The following is a 19,845-nucleotide window of genomic DNA, read 5'->3' on the forward strand; positions in this document are numbered from 1 at the left end:
CACTGAGATTACAGATGTAAGCCACTGCACCCGGCTAGTCCCTAGAACTTTTTAATACCAGAACTACAGTGCTATTTCAACCCTACCCACCTACTAAGAACAGTGAGGAGGACACATGTCTACATCATACATGTTTACTCAGTTCAATTTGTATGTTTAAGGCTTATTGTACTTATACTTCAATTAAAATATGATTTTTAAGACAGCAGCCAATATAAAGTCATCGTGTCTCCTTATAGGTGTGGCTGTACTGGAAGGTCCCATGTATGCCGTAGGAGGACATGATGGCTGGAGCTATCTGAACACAGTGGAAAGATGGGACCCTCAGGCTCGCCAGTGGAATTTTGTTGCCACTATGTCTACCCCTAGGAGTACAGTAGGTGTGGCAGTACTAAGTGGAAAGTAAGGAAGTATTTAAAGTTCCATTTAAAATGCAACGTATTACATTTATTCAGCTATATCATTTCTAATTTAAAGACATACATGAATACTTTTAGTGATTTGAAGAAACTTTTAAGACAATGAATGCCTCTTTATAATAGTTGTAAATATAAATAGTTCAATGTTAAGTTGGGCTTTCATTTTTAATGTGTAGATATTATACATTTCTAGTTAAGTGAATACATTTTATATTGTATATTAATGTTCAATATTAATAAGTTGTATAGTAAAAATCTGGTATAGCTTTAAAATATTTTATTTAATATACTTTAAAAGTATATTATATATTATGTTTTACAGTATATATGGTATTTTAAAAGTAGTATAGTCTCTTTCTCTAAAAATTCATTCCATCTTTTCTACTGATTTATCTTTACTTTTACCTCTCTTCTTATCTTGGAAAACTAGTGAAAACTAGAATGGATTATAAAGAGGTGCTCTCTTGCCTCTTGTCTGCTCTGAATAAACAAATATAGGTAGAGATGTCACTAATGGCTCTCAGTTACTCAGAGAATAAATAGATATCTTTTTTCAGTCCTTTCTTCTTCCTTAAAATGAAGCCATCTGTGGTTGTTAAAGAAAAGTTATTTGTTGGGTACCTTTTGCTCATTTAGAATGCTTTATCATTGTTTCCAGAAAAAGAAATGAATCAAGGTTAAAATAGAATTAAAATTATTTATAGGATTGTGTTATTGATTACAAGAAAAATTTTTAAAAAGTGAAAATTTTTTTCCTATTTTAGGACCTAAGATCATGTTTCTTCAGGACCTATCAGTTATGTTCTACTTTTTGATAGTTTTTTTTTAGCACTATTACATGTGATAAGATAGATGGAAATCACTTTTTAGATGTATTTGATCTCTCTGCCCCTCCTCTCATTTATTTTAGCTAAAGAAATCACTTCAAAATTCATCACTACATATCTTTCTAAACTCTTTGATAAGAGTCAGCCCCATTAAAGAATCTAGTAAATGAGAAAAAAAGAAAACGGAACAGTATCTTCTCGGTTTTGACCCTTTGGCTTAAACCTTTGGGATTGATTGTGTTAATTTTTGTTTAGCAGCATATTTCTTAGCCCTTATTTCTAATGGAAGACAAAAAAAAAAAAAAAAAAAAAAAAAAACCTGCCTTCTCTAAACCTGATTTCCAGACCTACAGTAGCTTAGACTTCTAAGCATAGAAATATCTTACTTACCTTTTCTTACCCTGTAATGAGAAATATTTCAGTCCTTAGCCCACCTAAAGTATAAACGAATGTAATTCAGAGACAACCTAATTAATCATATCAGAAACTAAGGATCTCTAATCTACTATTAAGAAATTTGATTTTGAAGCAGGGTGCCATGGCTCACACCTGTAATCCCAACACTTTGGGAGGCCTAGGCAGGTGGATCACCTAAGGTCAAGAGTTTGAGACCAGCCCAACCAACATAGAGAAACCCCATAATATAAAATTAACTGGGCATGGTGGTGCATGCCTGTAATCCCAGCTACTTAGGAGGCTGAGGCAGGAGAATCGCTTGAACCCAGGAGGCAGAGGTTGCATTAAGCTAAGATAGTGCCATTGCACTCCAGCCTGGGCAACAAGAGCCCAGGCTGGAGCCCAGGCTCCATCTCAAAAAAAAAAAAAAGAAATTTGATTTTGAAAGTATAATACATCTAAAGAATCTGGAATAAGTAAAAAGCATGCAGTTGGATGAAAGAAAACCAATGATACATCTTTTGTTATCATTGCTTTGTGATTTAGAACAAATCATTTCTCTTAGCCTCAATTTTTTTGTTCTGTAAAATTAAGAGCCTTGATCTTTGTGGGTTTTGTTATTTTAATTTATTAATTTATTTATTCATTTATTTATTTTGAGACAAGAGTCTGACCCTGTCACCCAGGCTAGAGTGCAGTGGCACAATCTCGGCTCACTGCAGCCTCCTCCACCTCCTGGGTTCGAGCAACTCTCCTGCTTCAGCCTTTCAAGTAGCTGAGACTACAGGTATGCACCACCATGCCGAACTAATTTCTGGAAGAGATGGGGTTTCACGACGTTGGCCAGGCCATTGTCGAACTCCTGACTTCAGGTGATCCGCCCGCCTCAGATCTCCCAAAGTGCTGGGATTACAGGCGTGAGTCACTGTGCCCGGCTTATTTTAACTTATTTAAAATTTCTTTCTCTTTTCTTTTTTTTAAAGATGGAGTCTCACTTTATCTCCAAGGCTAGAGGGTAGTGGGCAATCTCGGCTCACTGCAGCCTCCACCTCCTGGGTTCAAGCAGTTCTCCTGCGTCAGCTTCCCAAGTAGCTGGGATTATAGGAGCCCACCATTACTCCCAGCTGATTTTTGTATTCTTAGTGGAGACGGAGTTTCGCCATGTCAGCCAGGCTGGTCTCGAACTCCTGACCTCAAGAGATCAGCCTACCTTGGCCTCCCAAATCTTAAAATTTTTAAAGTGTTAAAACTCTTCTTCCTACCATTTTTGACAGAAAGAAGCCTTATTTAGATTTCCAATTGCCCAGGCTACCTTTAAGCCATTGGCTGGCAAATATTTTTAGCAGTTGAATCTCTCTTTCAAATGAAATCTTAAAAATACCGCAATATTTAAAAGGCAAATGGAAGGCAAATAAGTTTATTTCAAACTTATTTAAAATGTATTACAAGTTCAAGATTATCATATTTACTTATTATAAAAATCTGTGAAGAAGAGTAAATGCTGGAATACATTTTAAAGAACACTAAGCTTATTTCTGTGTGTTGTCTTGATTGTCCAATATGAAGAAAATCTTGATTCACAGAGAAGAGACTGAAATGGCAACAGTTATTTTAACTGCTAGAGTGATTTAAATGGAATTTCAGGAAATTCTTCAGTTAAATTGCCCAAATAGTTTGAAAGTAGTAGTAATTTTTTTTTTCTAAGTTGAATCTCAAGCAATATCTGCCAACTACTTGGATTCCTTTTACTTTAGAGACAAGGTCTAGCTCTGTTGCCCAGGCTGGAGTACAGTGACACAATCACAGCTCACTGCAGCCTCAACCTCCCTCTCAGGCTCAAGCTATCCTCACACCTCAGCCACCAGGGTAGCTGGGACTACAGGCATGCACCACCATGCCTGGGTAATTTTAAAAAAAATTTTTTTTTAGAGATAGGATCTCACTATGCTGCCCAGGTTGGTCTCAAACACCTGGTCCCAAGTAATTCTCCCATCTTGGCCTCCCAATGTGCTGGGATTACAGGTGCGAACAACCATGCCCAGCCTACTTGCATTTTTTATCATAATTTTAAAAGTCAGGCAAGACCTAAATCTTATTATTAAATATATATAGGTAGTACAATACTTTCACAGGTTGACATAATATTTCTCTTTTTATTGTAATAGACTCTATCGTGGGGAAGAGACATGAGTTCTGAGTCTTACATGGCATTTAATTGAGCCAGGTGATATTTGAAAATTAAAAATAATTTTTAAAATTTGAAATTCAAATGAACCATTTTTTAGACTCTCTCAATTTCTTCACAGAATCCTATTCTTAGAACACAGCTTAAAAATCATTGCTTGAGATAATGATTCTTTAGGAAGTGTTACCAATTGATTTTAACCCTTAATATTAGCTGAATATAAACATTGTTTGTACACTTACAATCTCCTATAAGTGCTATTTTCTAGAATAACACAGAGACAGAATTAATTTTCCTCTGTAAATGTTTATACCATGATTATCATGTACTAGGCAGTGTTCAAAGTACTTTATATTTAATTATCAGTAATCCTATGAAGTAGGGTTTATAGATGATTAAATTCAGATGGAGGTTAAATAACTTGTCCATAGTCACAACTAGTAAGTGGTAGAAACAGAATTCAAACCCAGAGAGTCTGGTTCCAGACTTCATGCTCTTAATCATTGTATTATACCATTCTTCACAGTAAAGACCCAAGAATCCACTGTTCAAGAGGGTAAGATGCTTTAAAGCCTATTGTGTGTGGGTGTCTGTGGATGTGCACACATGCACACACACATATGCATGTGCAAATTATTTTAAATTATTGATATTCCCTAATTGTTGAAGCCTTCTCATGTTTTGTGATCCATATTTAGAGAACTCTTCTACCAAGTATTAGCTGAAGATAAGAATAATACTACAACTAGAACATAAACAAGTTACTAATAGATAAAAGTTTTTAACAGATAAGTCTTAAGATAAATTTTAATAGATACATTTCAAATAAATTTCCATTCTCATACTATTAATATAGTTTAAGTTTAGAACGAGATATTGCTACAACCATAAGTTGCTGTTTAAGTTATGGTCATCTATTATTTAAGAAACAGTTTAAGTAACATAGTGGCATATCTTAATTATGAAATCTGTGTTTAAGTATGTAGATTTACCCAAATATAAACACCTGGAGTAGGCAGAAATTTGGGATAGTTAAAATATTGTTTCTTGAGAAATGATCGACATAGTTAAGTATTAACTAAGGCATCTTTAAATTCAAAATGTATGATCTTTTCGATGAGCAACAAAGTAAATTTACTCTTTAAAAAAACTAGTAGAAAAATATTTATAGAGAGCTTCCCAAATAAATAGTAGATACAAAAGGATTTTCGCTTAACAAGGAATACTGTGTTCAAATATTTAAAATATTATTTTACAAATGTTTTAGGTTCAGAGTAATAGACTATTTCAAATTAGTGCAGTGTATTGATAGATAATAAATTTAAATTGATCTACGTAACATTTAGGTCATTCACATGATAATCTATACCTTTTCGGCAGTAATTTAAATTAATGAAGGATCATTATTCACATGCAACAAATGTTACTTTTTATGCCATTGTGTCAAGCTATACTTTTTATTCTCTTATTTCAATATTACAAGTATATTCTACCTCACTGTGTTGACTGTCCAACGGTTCATTACTAAAACTCTGTGTCCTGATTCTGCTTCTTACTGGGTGACTCTGTGCAAGTCTCTTACTCTCCATGAACCCTTATTTCTTTACCTATGAAACAGGGATTCAAACAGTTTCTCATAGTATCACTGTGATGATTAAATTAGTACCTATAAAGTCTCTAGCCTATGGTAGGTGCTCAGAGAAGATTCATTTCTTTCATTGATAATAAAGTCTTAACCATTATTAAAGTCTTAACTATTGATAATAAAGTCTTAAGAAAAGTGGGCTGGGCACAGTGGTTCATGCCTATAATCCCAGCACTTTGGGAGGCTGAGGCAGGTGGATCACGAGGTCAGGAGATCAAGACCATCCTGGCCAACATGGTGAAACCCCATGTCTACAAAAAATGAAAAAAAATTAGCGGTGTGTGGTGGTGCATGCCGGTAGAGAGGCAGGAGAATTGCTTAAACCTAGGAGACGGAGATTGCAGTAAGCCGAGATTGCGCCACTACGCTACAGCCTGGGTGACAGTGCAAGACTCCGTCTCAAAAAAAAAAAAAAAAGTAAGCAATGGTTTATTTATACACCATATTTTATCTATTCTAAGACACACATTTTAACATCTCTAGAATTTCAGTGCATATTACAGTCAATGGTGACTTGTCAAAGAGATGGCAGTGGTGAAATAGTTGTCATTGCCTTCACGTGCAGTTTGTTTTCCTTTTCATATATATACAGTGATATATGATACTTACACATGTCAGTAAACACATAGCATATCTTCTTTAATAGCACACACATTAACAGTGTGTTTTATAACTGATGGCAACTTAAATTCAATGAAATAACGTAAGAATAGCCTCTTTGTTCTGAGCATAATAGCAGAATCTTATTTATCATTTCATTTATTCTTTTTACAGACTTTATGCAGTTGGTGGCCGTGATGGAAGTTCTTGTCTGAAATCAGTAGAATGTTTTGATCCTCATACTAATAAGTGGACACTGTGTGCACAGATGTCAAAAAGGAGAGGTGGCGTAGGAGTGACGACCTGGAACGGACTGCTGTATGCTATAGGGGGGCATGACGCTCCGGCATCCAACTTGACTTCCAGACTCTCAGACTGTGTGGAGAGGTAATTTCCTGTGAAGGAAAACTAGGAACAAAAAATACATATATAAGTCTCTGGTACTTATGTATATTTGGAGAACATACTGGAGAATTGGAAGGGAAAGTCAGCATTCACAAATGCAAAGCAACTTCACTTTATAACAACCTACTCTCACAAGAACTAATACTTCCAGAAAAATAAGTTTTTATTGAGCATGCACTACAGGCAAGGCAGTTTTATTTTATATGGGATACAGGACCTAATAGGAGGAGCGTGATGAAGTTTAGGCAGAATGACTTAAGGGCTGAAGGCTAAGTAAAGAGAGAAAAGGATAGGGACATTTCTTAGGCTGTAGGCTAAGTAAAAAGGGAAAAGGATAGTGCCTTTTGATATAATAAAATAAAAAGCTAGTAATAAGGCTTACAAACCTAAGTCCTCCAAAATAGTCTCACAAAACTCAAGTATGGCACCAAGTAGACAGCCAAATAGCAGTGGAAGATTTGGATGTTAGGTCAGGTTCCCATTTATTATGTTTAGTCTAGTGCAAGGAATAGAGAGAGTTGAATGGATTTAGGAGGTACAATCAATAGGAGTTTGAACTCTTAAAAGCAGAAAGAAATATTGTTCATACAGGAAACTGAAAGACAGCCATTGTGGCTGGAGAGCAAAGAGTGATGGGGAGAGAGTGGCAGGAAAGGAGGTGGAATTGGGGGGGCAGACTATGTAGACCCCTTAAGGCATTGTTAAGGGCTTCGGATCATAAAGAAAAATAGGAAGTTAATGAGTGCCCATGTGTGATAGAGTGAGAGCGAGAGCAAGAGCGAGAGCGCGCGCGCGAGAGAGAGAGAGAGAGAGAGAGAGTGTGTGTGTGTGTGTGTGTGTGTGTGTGTGTGTGTGTGTGTGTTGGGTGTGATCAAGTGACCATAAGAAGATAAAAAATAAAATCAAAGTTTGTTGATGATAATGAGCACCATCTTAGTCTGACAGAATACCCAGGACTGAGTAATTTATAAAGAAAAGATGTTTCTTTAGCCCACAGTTCTCCAAGCTGGGAAGTTCAAGATTGGGTGGCTGCATCTGGCAGCTTTTGGTGGGTGCCCTGTGCTGTGTGATAACATGTTGGAGAACTGGAAGAGAAAGTTAGCATTCAAACATGCAAAGCAACTTCACTTACACGTCCTGCTCTCATAGGAACTAATCCATTCACGCAAGAACTAACCAAGGAGAAAAACATTAATCCATCTTATCAACCTAATCACCTCTTAAAGGCCCCACCTCCCAACACTATTACATTGGCAATTAAATTCCAGCATGAGTTTTGGTGGGATGAACCACATCCAAACCATAACAAGTGCATTCTGTATAATAATATGCAGACTTGGTTGGTGTTGTTTAAGAAAGCAGGAAAGTTACAACTTCATTTCACTTACATTGAGGGGAAAACAATTCAGACCTATGCTTGTTTCCTGTTGTCCAGGAAAGGAATGTGGAAGTGTTTCTATACTTTGCCCCATTAATTATGGACTGGCTGTCTTACTACACTCAGTGGAAAGCTGTTCATTGATACAACAGATATTGGGAGCAATATCAGTCATCTTAGCATGATGTATCTGCTCTTAGCTGTACAACTTTGGGCAATTCTAGTTAAGACATCACATGAAAGGAAAAGAAAGCCCAAAAATGGACAGTTACAATGATTGAGGCTGTAAGTCATCTTACAGAGAGCTTAATGCATTGATTTCCCCACATTTTCAGTAGGTAATCGAAGGTCTGAAAGCAGCTTTCAGTATTGATACTAGCTCCTTTTAAGTGTTATATATTTGTTAAGTGGATCTATTACTATAATACTGTAAGTTAAAGTTTTCAGAAAAATGTTGATATTCTTCTCTAAAATATGTTCAAATGTATTTGATTTACATAGTAGATAATAAGTCAGAAGATAAACCTGAAGAACAAAACTGTTTTTACATAAAATATTTTAAGACTAATGTCAGCTCTGGTTCTAAAATTTTCTTTCAGATATGATCCCAAAACAGACATGTGGACTGCAGTAGCATCAATGAGCATCAGCAGAGATGCAGTGGGGGTCTGCTTACTTGGTGATAAGTTATATGCTGTGGGGGGATATGATGGACAGGCATACCTTAATACCGTGGAGGCTTATGATCCCCAGACAAATGAGTGGACCCAGGTACGCCATTTCATGGTTCATTATCACACTGACTCTCTTTTTATTGAAACATTTTTTTTTAGTAAAACAGATCCCCTCAATCTTGTCTAATTCTAAAATATATGGCATAAATAGGGCAATCACTTCTTGATTAAAGATGAGAAAAAGAGGCAATGTTTAATTTTATAACATGATTAAAATCCACAATTACTTTTGAGAGGTAAGTTAATACTCAAGAGAAATTATTAATGATTGGCTACCCACTTGCATGATGAAGTGTTCTAGCCTGATTAAAGCCGATAGGACTGCAGGAGGGCTGTAACAATGGGAGGGGAGATTGGAAAATAAAAACAGGGATAGTAGTCAGCAAACTCCGAACAACTTGTCCATGCATGAGCAGTGATTTTTAAATACTCAAGCCATTGATATTTGGGAGCACATTAAAGTCCTGATAACCTAATAAAGATGGCAACCCTAAATTACACTAAGTAAGAAACCTGATCTGACAACCTTGATCTGACAGAAGGAATTTTACCCTTGTGTATTTCTGGGAGGCTCTAGCACATCTAAGAATGATCTTTTGATATCTTTGCTTTTATCATCACCAAGAACAGAATCAGGAATTTGTGCTTGTAACACCCAATTCAGTACTTGGTACATAAAAGACAATAAATGTTTAAGGGTAGGTTTTCTTGTATACAAGGACCAATGGTAAGTATTGTCAAGAAAGCAGAACTTCTGAGAAGCCCCACTGTCATGTAACCTAAGGTCTTGTGTATGTAAGCTCTACATGCGCAAGGGGAGAACCCACCACACAAGGCAGTGGGTATTTAGTGTCCGATGGTACAGGCAGCAAGTGACGTAGGAAATAAGAGAGAGAAAGTAGTTATGGGGAAAGCTTTAGTGAGAAAGAAGTGGGATTTAAACTAAGCCTTAGTGAATTGATCCAATTCAAAAAGATTGGAAAGAAGAAATTGTGAGAAAATGTGAAAGAAACGTCCCAAAGCAGAATTCTGTAAGACGTACTGAAGTATGGCTGGTTTTAAGGATCTACGCTTGAGAGGAGAAAGAGTGCTTATTGGAGTGCTTACTGTGAGGCTAAGGTAGGAGGATCACCTGAGGCCAGGAATCCAGACCAGCATGGGTGACAAAGTGAGATTCTGTCTCTACAAAAAAAATTTGAAAAATTAGCAAGGTGTGGTGGCATGCACCTATATTCCCATCTACTCAGGAGGCTGAGGCGGGAAGATAGCTTGAGCCCAGGAGTTGAGGCTGAAGTAAGCCACGGTCATAACACTGTACTCCAGCCTGGACGACAGAGAAAGACCCTGTCTCTAATTATATAATAAGAAGAATTTTTTTAAAGAATGAGGATGTGTGAAGGCCAAGCTAAAGAGTTTGATAACAAGAAGCCAGTAGAAACTTTCAACCAAGAGAATGATGCAGTTGGGGTCGTGTAGGTTGGGATGGGGCAGGGGAAGTGAGAGATGGATAAAAGGAAGAATATTTGGAGGATTGCTTCAGTTGCAAGGCTTGAAGCATTCAGTGTAGGTGGATTCAAGAGTTATTGCCAAGTCCTGTTGATCTTTCTTTATATACACACTCACTGGGTTGAATTGGGAGGTGTGGTCCCTGAAGAACACAGGAAAGGAATGAAAAGAGAAGTTCTCAGAAGACAATGGAGTAGAGCATCTAAAGGGAGGAGGAGGAGTTCCAACAGTGTAACAAAGAATGAAGATTTATCATTGTAAAGTTGTGGGGCCCTCAGAGAATTTGATAGAAGCCAGCACATAGTTTAAAAAGTAAATAGAAGAGGCCATGCACAGTGGCTCATGCCTGTAATCCCAGCAGTTTGGAAGGCCGAGGTGGGAGGATCTCTTGAGGCCAGGAGTTAGGAGATCAGCCTGACTGACATGGTAAAACCCTGTCTCTACTAAAAATACAAAAATTAGTGCTCCTGTATCCCAGCTACTTGGGAGGCTGAGGCACGAGAATCGCTTGAACCCAGAAGGCAGAGGTTACAGTGAGCCAAGATCACGCCACTGCACTCCAGCCTGGGTGACAGAGTGAGACTCCATGTCAAAAAAAAAAAAAAAAAAAAAGTAAGCAGAAGAATAGAGTGTAGGAGCTGGAGAGGCATGCAGTTTTTAAATGATGATGATATAAAGTTAGTATTTATTGAGCTTATCTTACAGACCAGGCCAGGCTCTGTTGTAAGCATTTTACATTAAAGAATTTAAACTTCAATAACCATATAAAGTTGAGTTCTGGTATTTTCCCACTGTACAGGATAATGAATCTGTCACAGAGGTTAAATGGCTGACCCAAGGCCACATAGCAAATAAATGGTGGAATTAGAATCGAAGCCAACTATTTTTTTTCCCACAATAGAGATGTCAAGAGGATAGAGAGAGATTTCAGATACAAGAAAGAAAGTGAAACTGAAGAGCATCTTTCTTAGAAAAGGGCAGGAAACAGAATTAAGAGCAAAGACCGGGGGCCAGGCACAGTGGCTCATGCCTGTAATCCCAGCACTTTGGGAGGCTAAGGCAGGCAGATCACCCTTAGGTCAGGAGTTCGAGACAAGTTTGGCTAACATGGTGAAACGACATCTTTACTAAAAATACAAGAATTAGCTGGGTGTTGTGGTGTGCATCTGTAAGCCCAGCTACTCAGGAGCATGAAGCAAGAGAATTGCTTGAACTTGGGAGGCGGAGATTGCAGTAAGCCAAGATCATGCCATTGCACTCCAGCCTGGGCAACAGGAGCAAAATTCCGTCTCTTAAAAAAAAAAAAAAGCAGACTGCTCATCCTCAGACTAAAAGGAAGAGATCTTACCCTCCAAGGCTTGGGAAAAGATGAGAATTTCAGTGCAGAAAGGTACAGGGGATTTTTAAGTGAAGAGAAGGATAGAAAAAAAGGACTTAGATTGTGTGGGCTTGACCTTCTTTTTTAAGTGAGATCACTTGGTGGAAGGGAGGAAGGGATAAGATTGAGAGCTAGAGTGAAAGCTACAAGATTTCGTTAGAAATTCAATGATTACCTAGTATCAGCTTCCCAGTAAGGCAAAAATAGTTGTGAATGACATCCAAGGAGCCCAAAAAGAAAAGAATCTCTTTTTCTGACATGTATTTAAGCCCTAAGTCCAGTTATATATATGATTTAAGCCCTATCAGCCAGTTATCTGAGACTTATCATTTATAATTAATACTTTATGCTAAATCACCCTGTATCAAAATTGATAATCTGTGTCCACATAGCTACTTTCCTTGCAAGCCACCTGTATTACTATGTTAAAGCACCTTAAAAATGTGAACTCATTATCATAGTATATGAAAAATGAGTTTTCCTGAGCCAGGCATAGTGGCTCATGCCTATAATCCCAGCACTTCGGGAGGCCAAAGCAGGTGAATTGCCCAGGCTCAGGAGTTCGAGACCAGCCTGGGCAGTATGGTGAAACCCTGTCTCTACTAAAATACAAAAGTTAGCCAGGTATGGTGGCGTGGGCCAGTAGTCCCAGCTACTCAGGAGGCTGAGGCAAGAGAATTGCTTGAACCCAGGAGGCGGAGGTTGTAGTGAGCTGAGATGGGGCCACTGCACTCCAGCCTGGGTGACAGAGGAAGACTCTGTCTCAAAAAAAAAAGCCAAACAAAAAAATTTTGAAGTTTTCCTTTCAGTGTTCTGACAGATGGACATTTGTATAGGCACTAAAACGAGATGACAAAGTTCTAAACCACTACCCACCTCATTACCAGCCTTACCTCAAAGCAAGAGGTGATTGCACTGTATTTAACAAATTCTCTAAGCTACACTTTCTAGCTGGTTGTCATGACAGTGTCAACTGTTCACAATGTAGACACTAAATGTCTTGGATGATTTGAGAAAAGCTACTAATTACAAACTGACATTTTGATTTGAATGATTTTTGAGGTCAGTTCTATAATGCTATAAATAGATATGGTTTTAAAATAGGTTATTTGATTGTTCCAAGAGACTTAACAGTGATCAAAACAACTGACTCAGATGGACAACTACTGGGAATTCTCTTACAGCTGAAGTCTGACCTGTTTTTAAAATTTACTTATTGGTCTAGGGGGTCGAACTGATTAGGAAGTCATTTTGGCATTTAACAAAAATATTTTAGTACATACCTTAACATTTATAAGTACAAAGCAAACTTTCTTAGTACTTTGCATTATTCACCCCCCCCCATCCATGGTAACATTTTAACTCTCTTGGGTCAAATGAATAGAATTACTGTGCTCAGAGTAATTCTTCAAAAACTATTTTTGTCCACACTCTTATTTCCACTATGAATTACCCAGTGTCTAGAGTTCCTGTTGTTTAAAAAAGAGGTGAAAGATTTAAGAATTGTTCTTTATACATAAATTAAGATTATATCCCTTCCCCTAGCAACCCTCCCCGCAACTGTATCTCACTGTAGCAGAGCTCATTCCCTGAGTTTGTTTCCAGTCCTCAGGGAGTTAGATGGGTAGCATTTATTATTTATTTAGTCTACTAAAAAGTAGTAGAATGGGTTTAGACGTTTTAGCCATGCACATAAAAGGTAGTAAAAAAAATGTGAGGTTACTAGTTCTAGAATAAGCAGATCCCCAGGCAGTCAGAGTATTTGTGTACTATCTGAGATAGCATGACTGTTAGAGGACCTCTCTAGATAACACTTGATCTTTTCTCCATATTAGTCACAGAGTTACTGTAAGTGTTCAGCATTTCTTCATATCCATACTGTGCATCATTTTGGCTAAAATAGAGTGTCTCATGTAGATTAATTCTTGAGCTGTTTTTAAAAATCACCCTTAAAGACGTGAATGCTACACAATCATGATATACCAAGAACAACTTATTTAGTCTATGAAACTTTTGCCATGGAGAGTGGTTCTTGGGAAGGGGACCAGGCCAGAAACAGCTCTCATACAGCAGGGGCGGCCGGGGCAGCAAGCCTTTGCCAACAAGTACAGACCATTTCAATATTTCACAACTGGCTTAGTAGTGCTGACATTTTAACCTACAAACCCAATACATATCTCTGTTTCTTTTTTAGGTTGCTCCACTGTGCCTAGGAAGAGCTGGAGCTTGTGTTGTGACTGTAAAATTATAATTTAGTGCTCTGTTTTCTACATGAAGACACCGTCTTCCTTTATTCATTTAGTACAATTATTATATCAATGGATGCATTTTTAGTAAATGTGCATTGTCACAATCCTGGGCACAAAGTGCCTGATCTCAAAGTGAAGATAATAAAATGAGAGAGGAAGGAGTGGGTGGACCAGGATTAATTCCTTTCATTTCTTAGTAAATTAAAACCTGCAGCTGGTGGATTGTGAACACACGTTCCTGATGTAATATGTGAGGACAAGTGCACTGCTCTGGAACGTAACCCAGTGCTAACTGGGGATTTCATTTATTCAGTCAAGCACATCTTACTCATATCCAGATTTATTTTCTTACAGTGAACACACACCAGATGAAACTACTAAAATGTTACTTTTTGTAAGTTTATCATACATGAGTTGCAGTAGTTTGCTTGTTTAACCACAACCACTATTTTAATGATATACTAAAGATAACACTATTTAGTTTTTTCAGAAAAATCTGCATTATATGCATGTTGGTTGTGGGTTTTTTTTCTAAAACTGGCTTAGTCCAGTAAATAAATGCATTAAAGACTTAAAGCAACAATAACCAAATAAAAACTTGATAGGATCTTTGAAGTCTAACTATTCATTCCATTCCATCTAGACTCACCAAGAACTACGTTATGATATTAAGTTGAAGTTGAAACATGATGTTTTGCATTAAATTTAAGATATGCAAATTTATGTAGAGAAAATGTTATATACCCTATAATATTCTTTCACCTAATTAGTATTTAATTATATGAATTTGTTTTATATTATAAAAGATCTCTTGATTTTGTCTTTTGATATTGACAAAATTATTTGGATATTCTTACGTTTTCAAATCTGTATCTGCCTCCCTGCCTTATTTCTTATGTTTTGCCACAGTTAACCCATTGTGCTTCTTTGTAACCAAACTGTTTGGAGGGGGAATGGGCTTATTGAATGTCTAAAAAATAAGTTTAAAGTGTTTGTTACCCCAAGTTTTGTACATTTTTAAACTCTAATTACATATGTGAATGTTATTACTCTCAGTGAATTGTTATTGTTTGCAAAAATGCACTGGGCAGTAACATTTTGTGATAAATCCTGTGAGATATGTCACTGAGATGTCTAAGATGCTTTTTATTTTAACCCCAATTAATGACCTTATGGAAAATAATATTTGCTTATAATTATTCATTGTTCATTGTGAACTAGGAATCAAGGTTTTTGTATGCATCAATGCACTTAATCCTCACAACAACCTTATGAGGTCGTTCTATTATTCCCTTTTTATAGCTAAGGAAATTGGGATACAGAGAAGTAACCCCCAAGGTTATATACTGCAAGTAAGTGGCAGAGCACGGATTTATACACAGCAGTCTCACTCAGCAGTTTTCACTCTTAATTCCTTGCCACTTGGTAGAAAAAGAAAGATTTCATTTTATGTGAAGAATTATTTATTTTAATTTAAAAAAAGAGGGCATATGCTCTTTAGTAATGAAATTTACCAGTAACAATCAATCAGAACATTTTGGTTTCTTAGTATTTAGGGAAAATTTTTGTTTAAATCTCTTATAGAATTTTAGATATTTTGCTTTAGAAAGGTAGATGCAATATATTTCAAGTTTTATACATTTTAGATGAATTGCATGGTATTTTAGGCAACTTAACTATAAACAAATTCATAAAAACAAGCATTATTGCCAACAAATTAGATGACCTAGATGAAATGGGCAAGTTCCTAGAAACACACCAATTGCCAAAACTGGCTCAAAAGGAAATAAAAAATCCAAACAGACCTATAACAGGTAAAAAGATTGAACCAGTAATCAAAAATCTCCCAGCAAGAAAAGTCTGGCACTAAATGGGTTTACTGGCAAACTATACCAAACATATAGAGAAGAATGAACACTAATCCTTCTTGAACTCTCCCCAAAACTGGAAGAGAAAGGAGCACTTTGTAACCCATTCTGTAAGGCCAGCATTACCTTAACACCAAAGCCAGACAAAGAGCTCACAAGGAAACTATAGACCAGTATCCCTTATGAATACAGATGCGAAAAACTTCAAAATACTAGCAGGCCAAATCCAACAGCTTATTAAAATGATCATACACCATGACCAAGTGAGATATATCGAAGAAATACAGGGATGGTTCTACATACAAACATCAATTGATGTAATAGAGTGTATTAGTAGAATGCAGGGGAAAAAACAGGATCATCTCAATTGATAAGAAAAAGCATGTGACAAAATCCAACACCCTTTCATGGTGAAAACACGCTACAAACTAGGAAGAAAAGGAAGCTTCTTAACCAGATAAAGGCATTCATAAAAACCCATAGCTAACAACATAATAGCAAAACATTGAAAGCTTTTCCCCTAATATCATGAAAATGCCTGTTTTCCCCACTGCTATTCAACATTGTACTATTAAGTCCTAGCCACAGCAATTATGCAAGAAAAAGAAATAAAATGAATCACAAACAGGAAGAAGTAAAACTACATTTGCAGAAAATGTGGTCCTATATGTTAAAAATCCTCAAGAATCCACGGAATGACTACAGCTGATTTAAAAAATGTGGCAATGTTGCAGGATGAAAGATCAACACACAAAGTCTAAGAAAAATTTGAGAGGAAATTAAAATAATTTCATTTATAATAACCTGAAAAAGAATAAAATAGGAATAAATTTGACCATGAAAGTGCAAGACTTGGGCAATGAAAAGTATAAAACGTTGCTGAAAAAAATTAAGATCTAAATAAATGGAAGACTCAACATTATAAGATGGCATGACTCCCAAAGTTAGTCTATAGATTCAATACAATTCCCATTCAAATTCCAGTGACCCTTTTATAGAAACTGAAAAGCCGACCCTAAAATTTATATGAGATTGCAAGTTACTGAAGGTACTCAAGCCTATTCAAAACAATCTTGAACAAGAATAAAGGTGAAGGACTCACATTTTCCAATTTCAAAATTTACTGCAAAGCTACTTCAATCAAAACAGTGTTGTGCTGGTATGAAATACATAAACCAATAGAGTAGAATGGAAAGTCCAGAAATTATGTCAATACACTACGGTCAACTGATTTTTGGCAAGGGTTCCAAGACCACTCAGTGAAGAAAGAATAGTGTCTTCAACTAATAGTGCTAAAACAAGTGAATATTCATATGCAAAAGAATGAGGACCCCTCCTACCATGTATAAAAAATAGTTCAAAACAGATCAAAGACCTAAAAAGAGCTAAAACCATAAGACTCTGAGAAGAAAATATAGGCATAAATCTTCAAGACGTTGGATTTGGCAATGGTTTCTTAGATACGAAAAGCACAAGCAACACCAGCCAAAAAAAAAGAAAAAAGACAAATTGGACTTCATAAAAATTAAAAGCTTCTACATATCAAGGGATACTATAAAGAAAGTGAAAAGACAACCCACAGAATGGGAGAAAATATCTATAAATCTTATATATCTGGTAAGGAACTAATATCTAGAATATACAAGGAACACCTATGCTCAACAACAAAAACACAACCCAATTTTAAAATGGGCAAAGAACATAAATAACTATTTCTCTAATGAAGATATACAAATGGCCAACAAGCACATGGAAAGATGCTCAATGCCATCAGTCATTATGCAAATCAATGCCACAAGAAGATACCACTTCACACCCATTAGAATGACTATAATTTTAAAGAAAGAAAATAGACCTAGGATCTAAACCTGTAGAAAAAAAAATAGTGAAAAGAAAATAAATGTTAGAGAGGATGTGGAGAAATTGAAAATCTTCATTCATTGTTGATGGGAATGTTAAATGTTGTGGCTACTGTGGAAAACGGTTTGGCAGTTCCTCAATAAGTTAAACACAGAATTACCATATGATCCAGCAAGTCCACTCCTGGGCATATACTGAAAAGATCTCAAAACAGGTGTTCAAGCAAAAACTTCCACACAAATGTTCATCACAGCTCTAGACACAATACCCAAAAAAGTGGAAACAACCCAAATGGCCATCAGCTGATGAATGAATAAACAAACTGTGGTATCTATACACCATACAATAGAATATTCAGCCATAAAGAGAAATGAGGTACTGATACATGCTAAAACATGGATGGCCTTGAGCACATTTTGCCAAGTGAAAGAAGGCAGATACAAAAGGCAATGTATTACATGAGTACATTTATATGAAATAGTCAAAATAGGCAAATCCGTGGAGACAGAAAGCAGATAAATGGTTGTAAGAGGTTGAGAGAAAGGAGGAGTAGGATGTGACTGCTAATGAGTAAGGAGTTTCCTTTTAGGGTGATGGAAACGTTATGGAACTACTTACTGGGGATAATTGCACAATATGGTGAAGGTACTCAATGTCACTAATGGTAAATTTTACATACACTTTGCTGTAGTTTTTTTTTGCCATAATTTTTTTAAAAGATTTATTACCTACATTATGTTATGATACTTAAATGTCCTAACAATAGCATTCTGTACCCATCACTAGGATCAAAACTCTGGATTTATATGCATTTGGAAGAGAATTTTTTCAGTGTAATTTGCAAATAAATGAATTTCTAAAAATCTGACAGAAAGGCTCTTAAATCTCCATTTTAACCTAAGAAGGGAGTGAGAAACAATGACAGCCATGGGGAAAGTTAACGGGGAACTTCTCCAACGCCTGGTACATGACAGGCATTCCATAAATGTTTTCTAAAAGTTGAAGTAGATATCTTTTGATAAACTCTGTGATATTTGGAATTGTTGATAACTCTTACTGAAAGGCAAATATTCAATAAAATGATACTTAATTTTACTGTGACTAGATAATAAATTCTCATGTAATAATTTTATTTCTTAACTGGAGTAAAAATCAAATGCCATAAAAAAATTATAGGCCTCCTTTGGCATTTTCATCTTTCTGACTCTTAAAGAACTTACAAGAATGCACCAACTCTTCCATCAAAGCCTCTGTCCTCATTCCTAAGGCATAGGAGAGTACTGTATCTTCTCTTGGGGCTGAACATCTCGCGAGCCTCTTGAAGAAATGCCGTATTGACTGATGTGAGTTTTGGCATTACCGCTAGACTTCACTGCCACCCTCATTTTCCCCTAGCCCTGGGTAATTATTTGGGCTAACGAGGTACCAATCTAGAGAGCAAAACTAGGGAAGCTTGGGAAGCAAATATAGTGCCCTGGATCTTTGCCTAGGCTCAAGCTGGTTCCATTTGACCATATTTCTTTGTGGATAATAAACAACCATATTTAATTGAGGTATTTTCACATAGGTTTGAGGACAGCAAAGATTGCCTGGTGGCCAGCAAGAGGACCATCTGGAGCCAAAACTCCTTACCTGTGGAATTCAATAGTCATTAGACGGCCCTATTATCTAAAGCTGGCATATGGTACCAGCCTTCTTTACCAAGAATGTATTTAATATAAGTAACTAGAATATCTACACATCACCGGAATGAATGTGTCAAAAGTTACTGAGTTACTATGCAACCCTTGCTGACATCAAGGCACCAAAATGTTGAAAATGTAATCATTTACCATGACCTACGTATTTAATGTGATCAAAATTACCCTTAAGGTCCTGCTTTAAGGTCCGTAAATACCGTTATTAGTCCATTTTCACACTGCTATAAAGAACTCACACCTACAATCCCAGCACTTTGGAAGGCTGAAGCAGGGGATCACTTGAGCTCAGGAGTTCGAGATCAGCCTGGGCAACATCTTGAGACCCCTGTCTCTACTAAAAGTACAAAACTTAGCCAGGAATAATCCCAGCTACTTGGGAGGCTGAAGTGGGAGCATCACTTCAGCCCAGGAGACAGAGATTGCGGTGAGCTGACATTGCATCACTGCACCCCAGCCTCAGTGCCAGAGACTCTGTGTCAAAAAAAAAAAACAATAGTTCAACTTTAATGAGTAATGATTTTCAGGGAAAAGTTCGCCTTTGGGGGAAAAAGGAAAAAAAAAACTTTTTGTTTTTATTTGTTTTTAAAATGTAGAGTAAATTTTGGGGTTTGTTTGGTTGGTTGGTTGATTTTGTTTTGAGACAGGGTCTTGCTGTGTCACCCAAGCTGGAGTCTAATGGCCTGATCATAGCTCAC

General features: G+C 36.7%; 1 protein-coding gene and 1 long non-coding RNA gene across 3 annotated transcripts in view; one reads left to right on the top strand and one right to left on the bottom strand.

The window, feature by feature from the left end:
• Positions 1-14,843, top strand: part of KLHL5 (kelch like family member 5) — an 86,914-nt gene extending 72,071 nt beyond the window's left edge. For both annotated transcript variants that reach the window (XM_032272033.1, XM_032272038.1), the window contains 4 exons: positions 240-402; positions 6,247-6,459; positions 8,455-8,626; positions 13,668-14,843. In XM_032272033.1, coding sequence (XP_032127924.1) covers positions 240-402; positions 6,247-6,459; positions 8,455-8,626; positions 13,668-13,724 — 605 coding nt within the window. In that variant the 3' untranslated portion in view covers positions 13,725-14,843. The remainder of the gene's footprint in view (positions 1-239; positions 403-6,246; positions 6,460-8,454; positions 8,627-13,667) is intronic.
• LOC116545502 overlaps positions 1-19,845 on the bottom strand; it is a 109,096-nt gene that overhangs the window by 43,936 nt on the left and 45,315 nt on the right. The window lies entirely within an intron of this gene.

Source organism: Sapajus apella, unplaced genomic scaffold (assembly GCF_009761245.1).
Source record: "Sapajus apella isolate SASKATOON/1434 unplaced genomic scaffold, GSC_monkey_1.0 scaffold5, whole genome shotgun sequence".
Classification (NCBI taxonomy): Eukaryota; Metazoa; Chordata; class Mammalia; order Primates; family Cebidae; genus Sapajus; species Sapajus apella.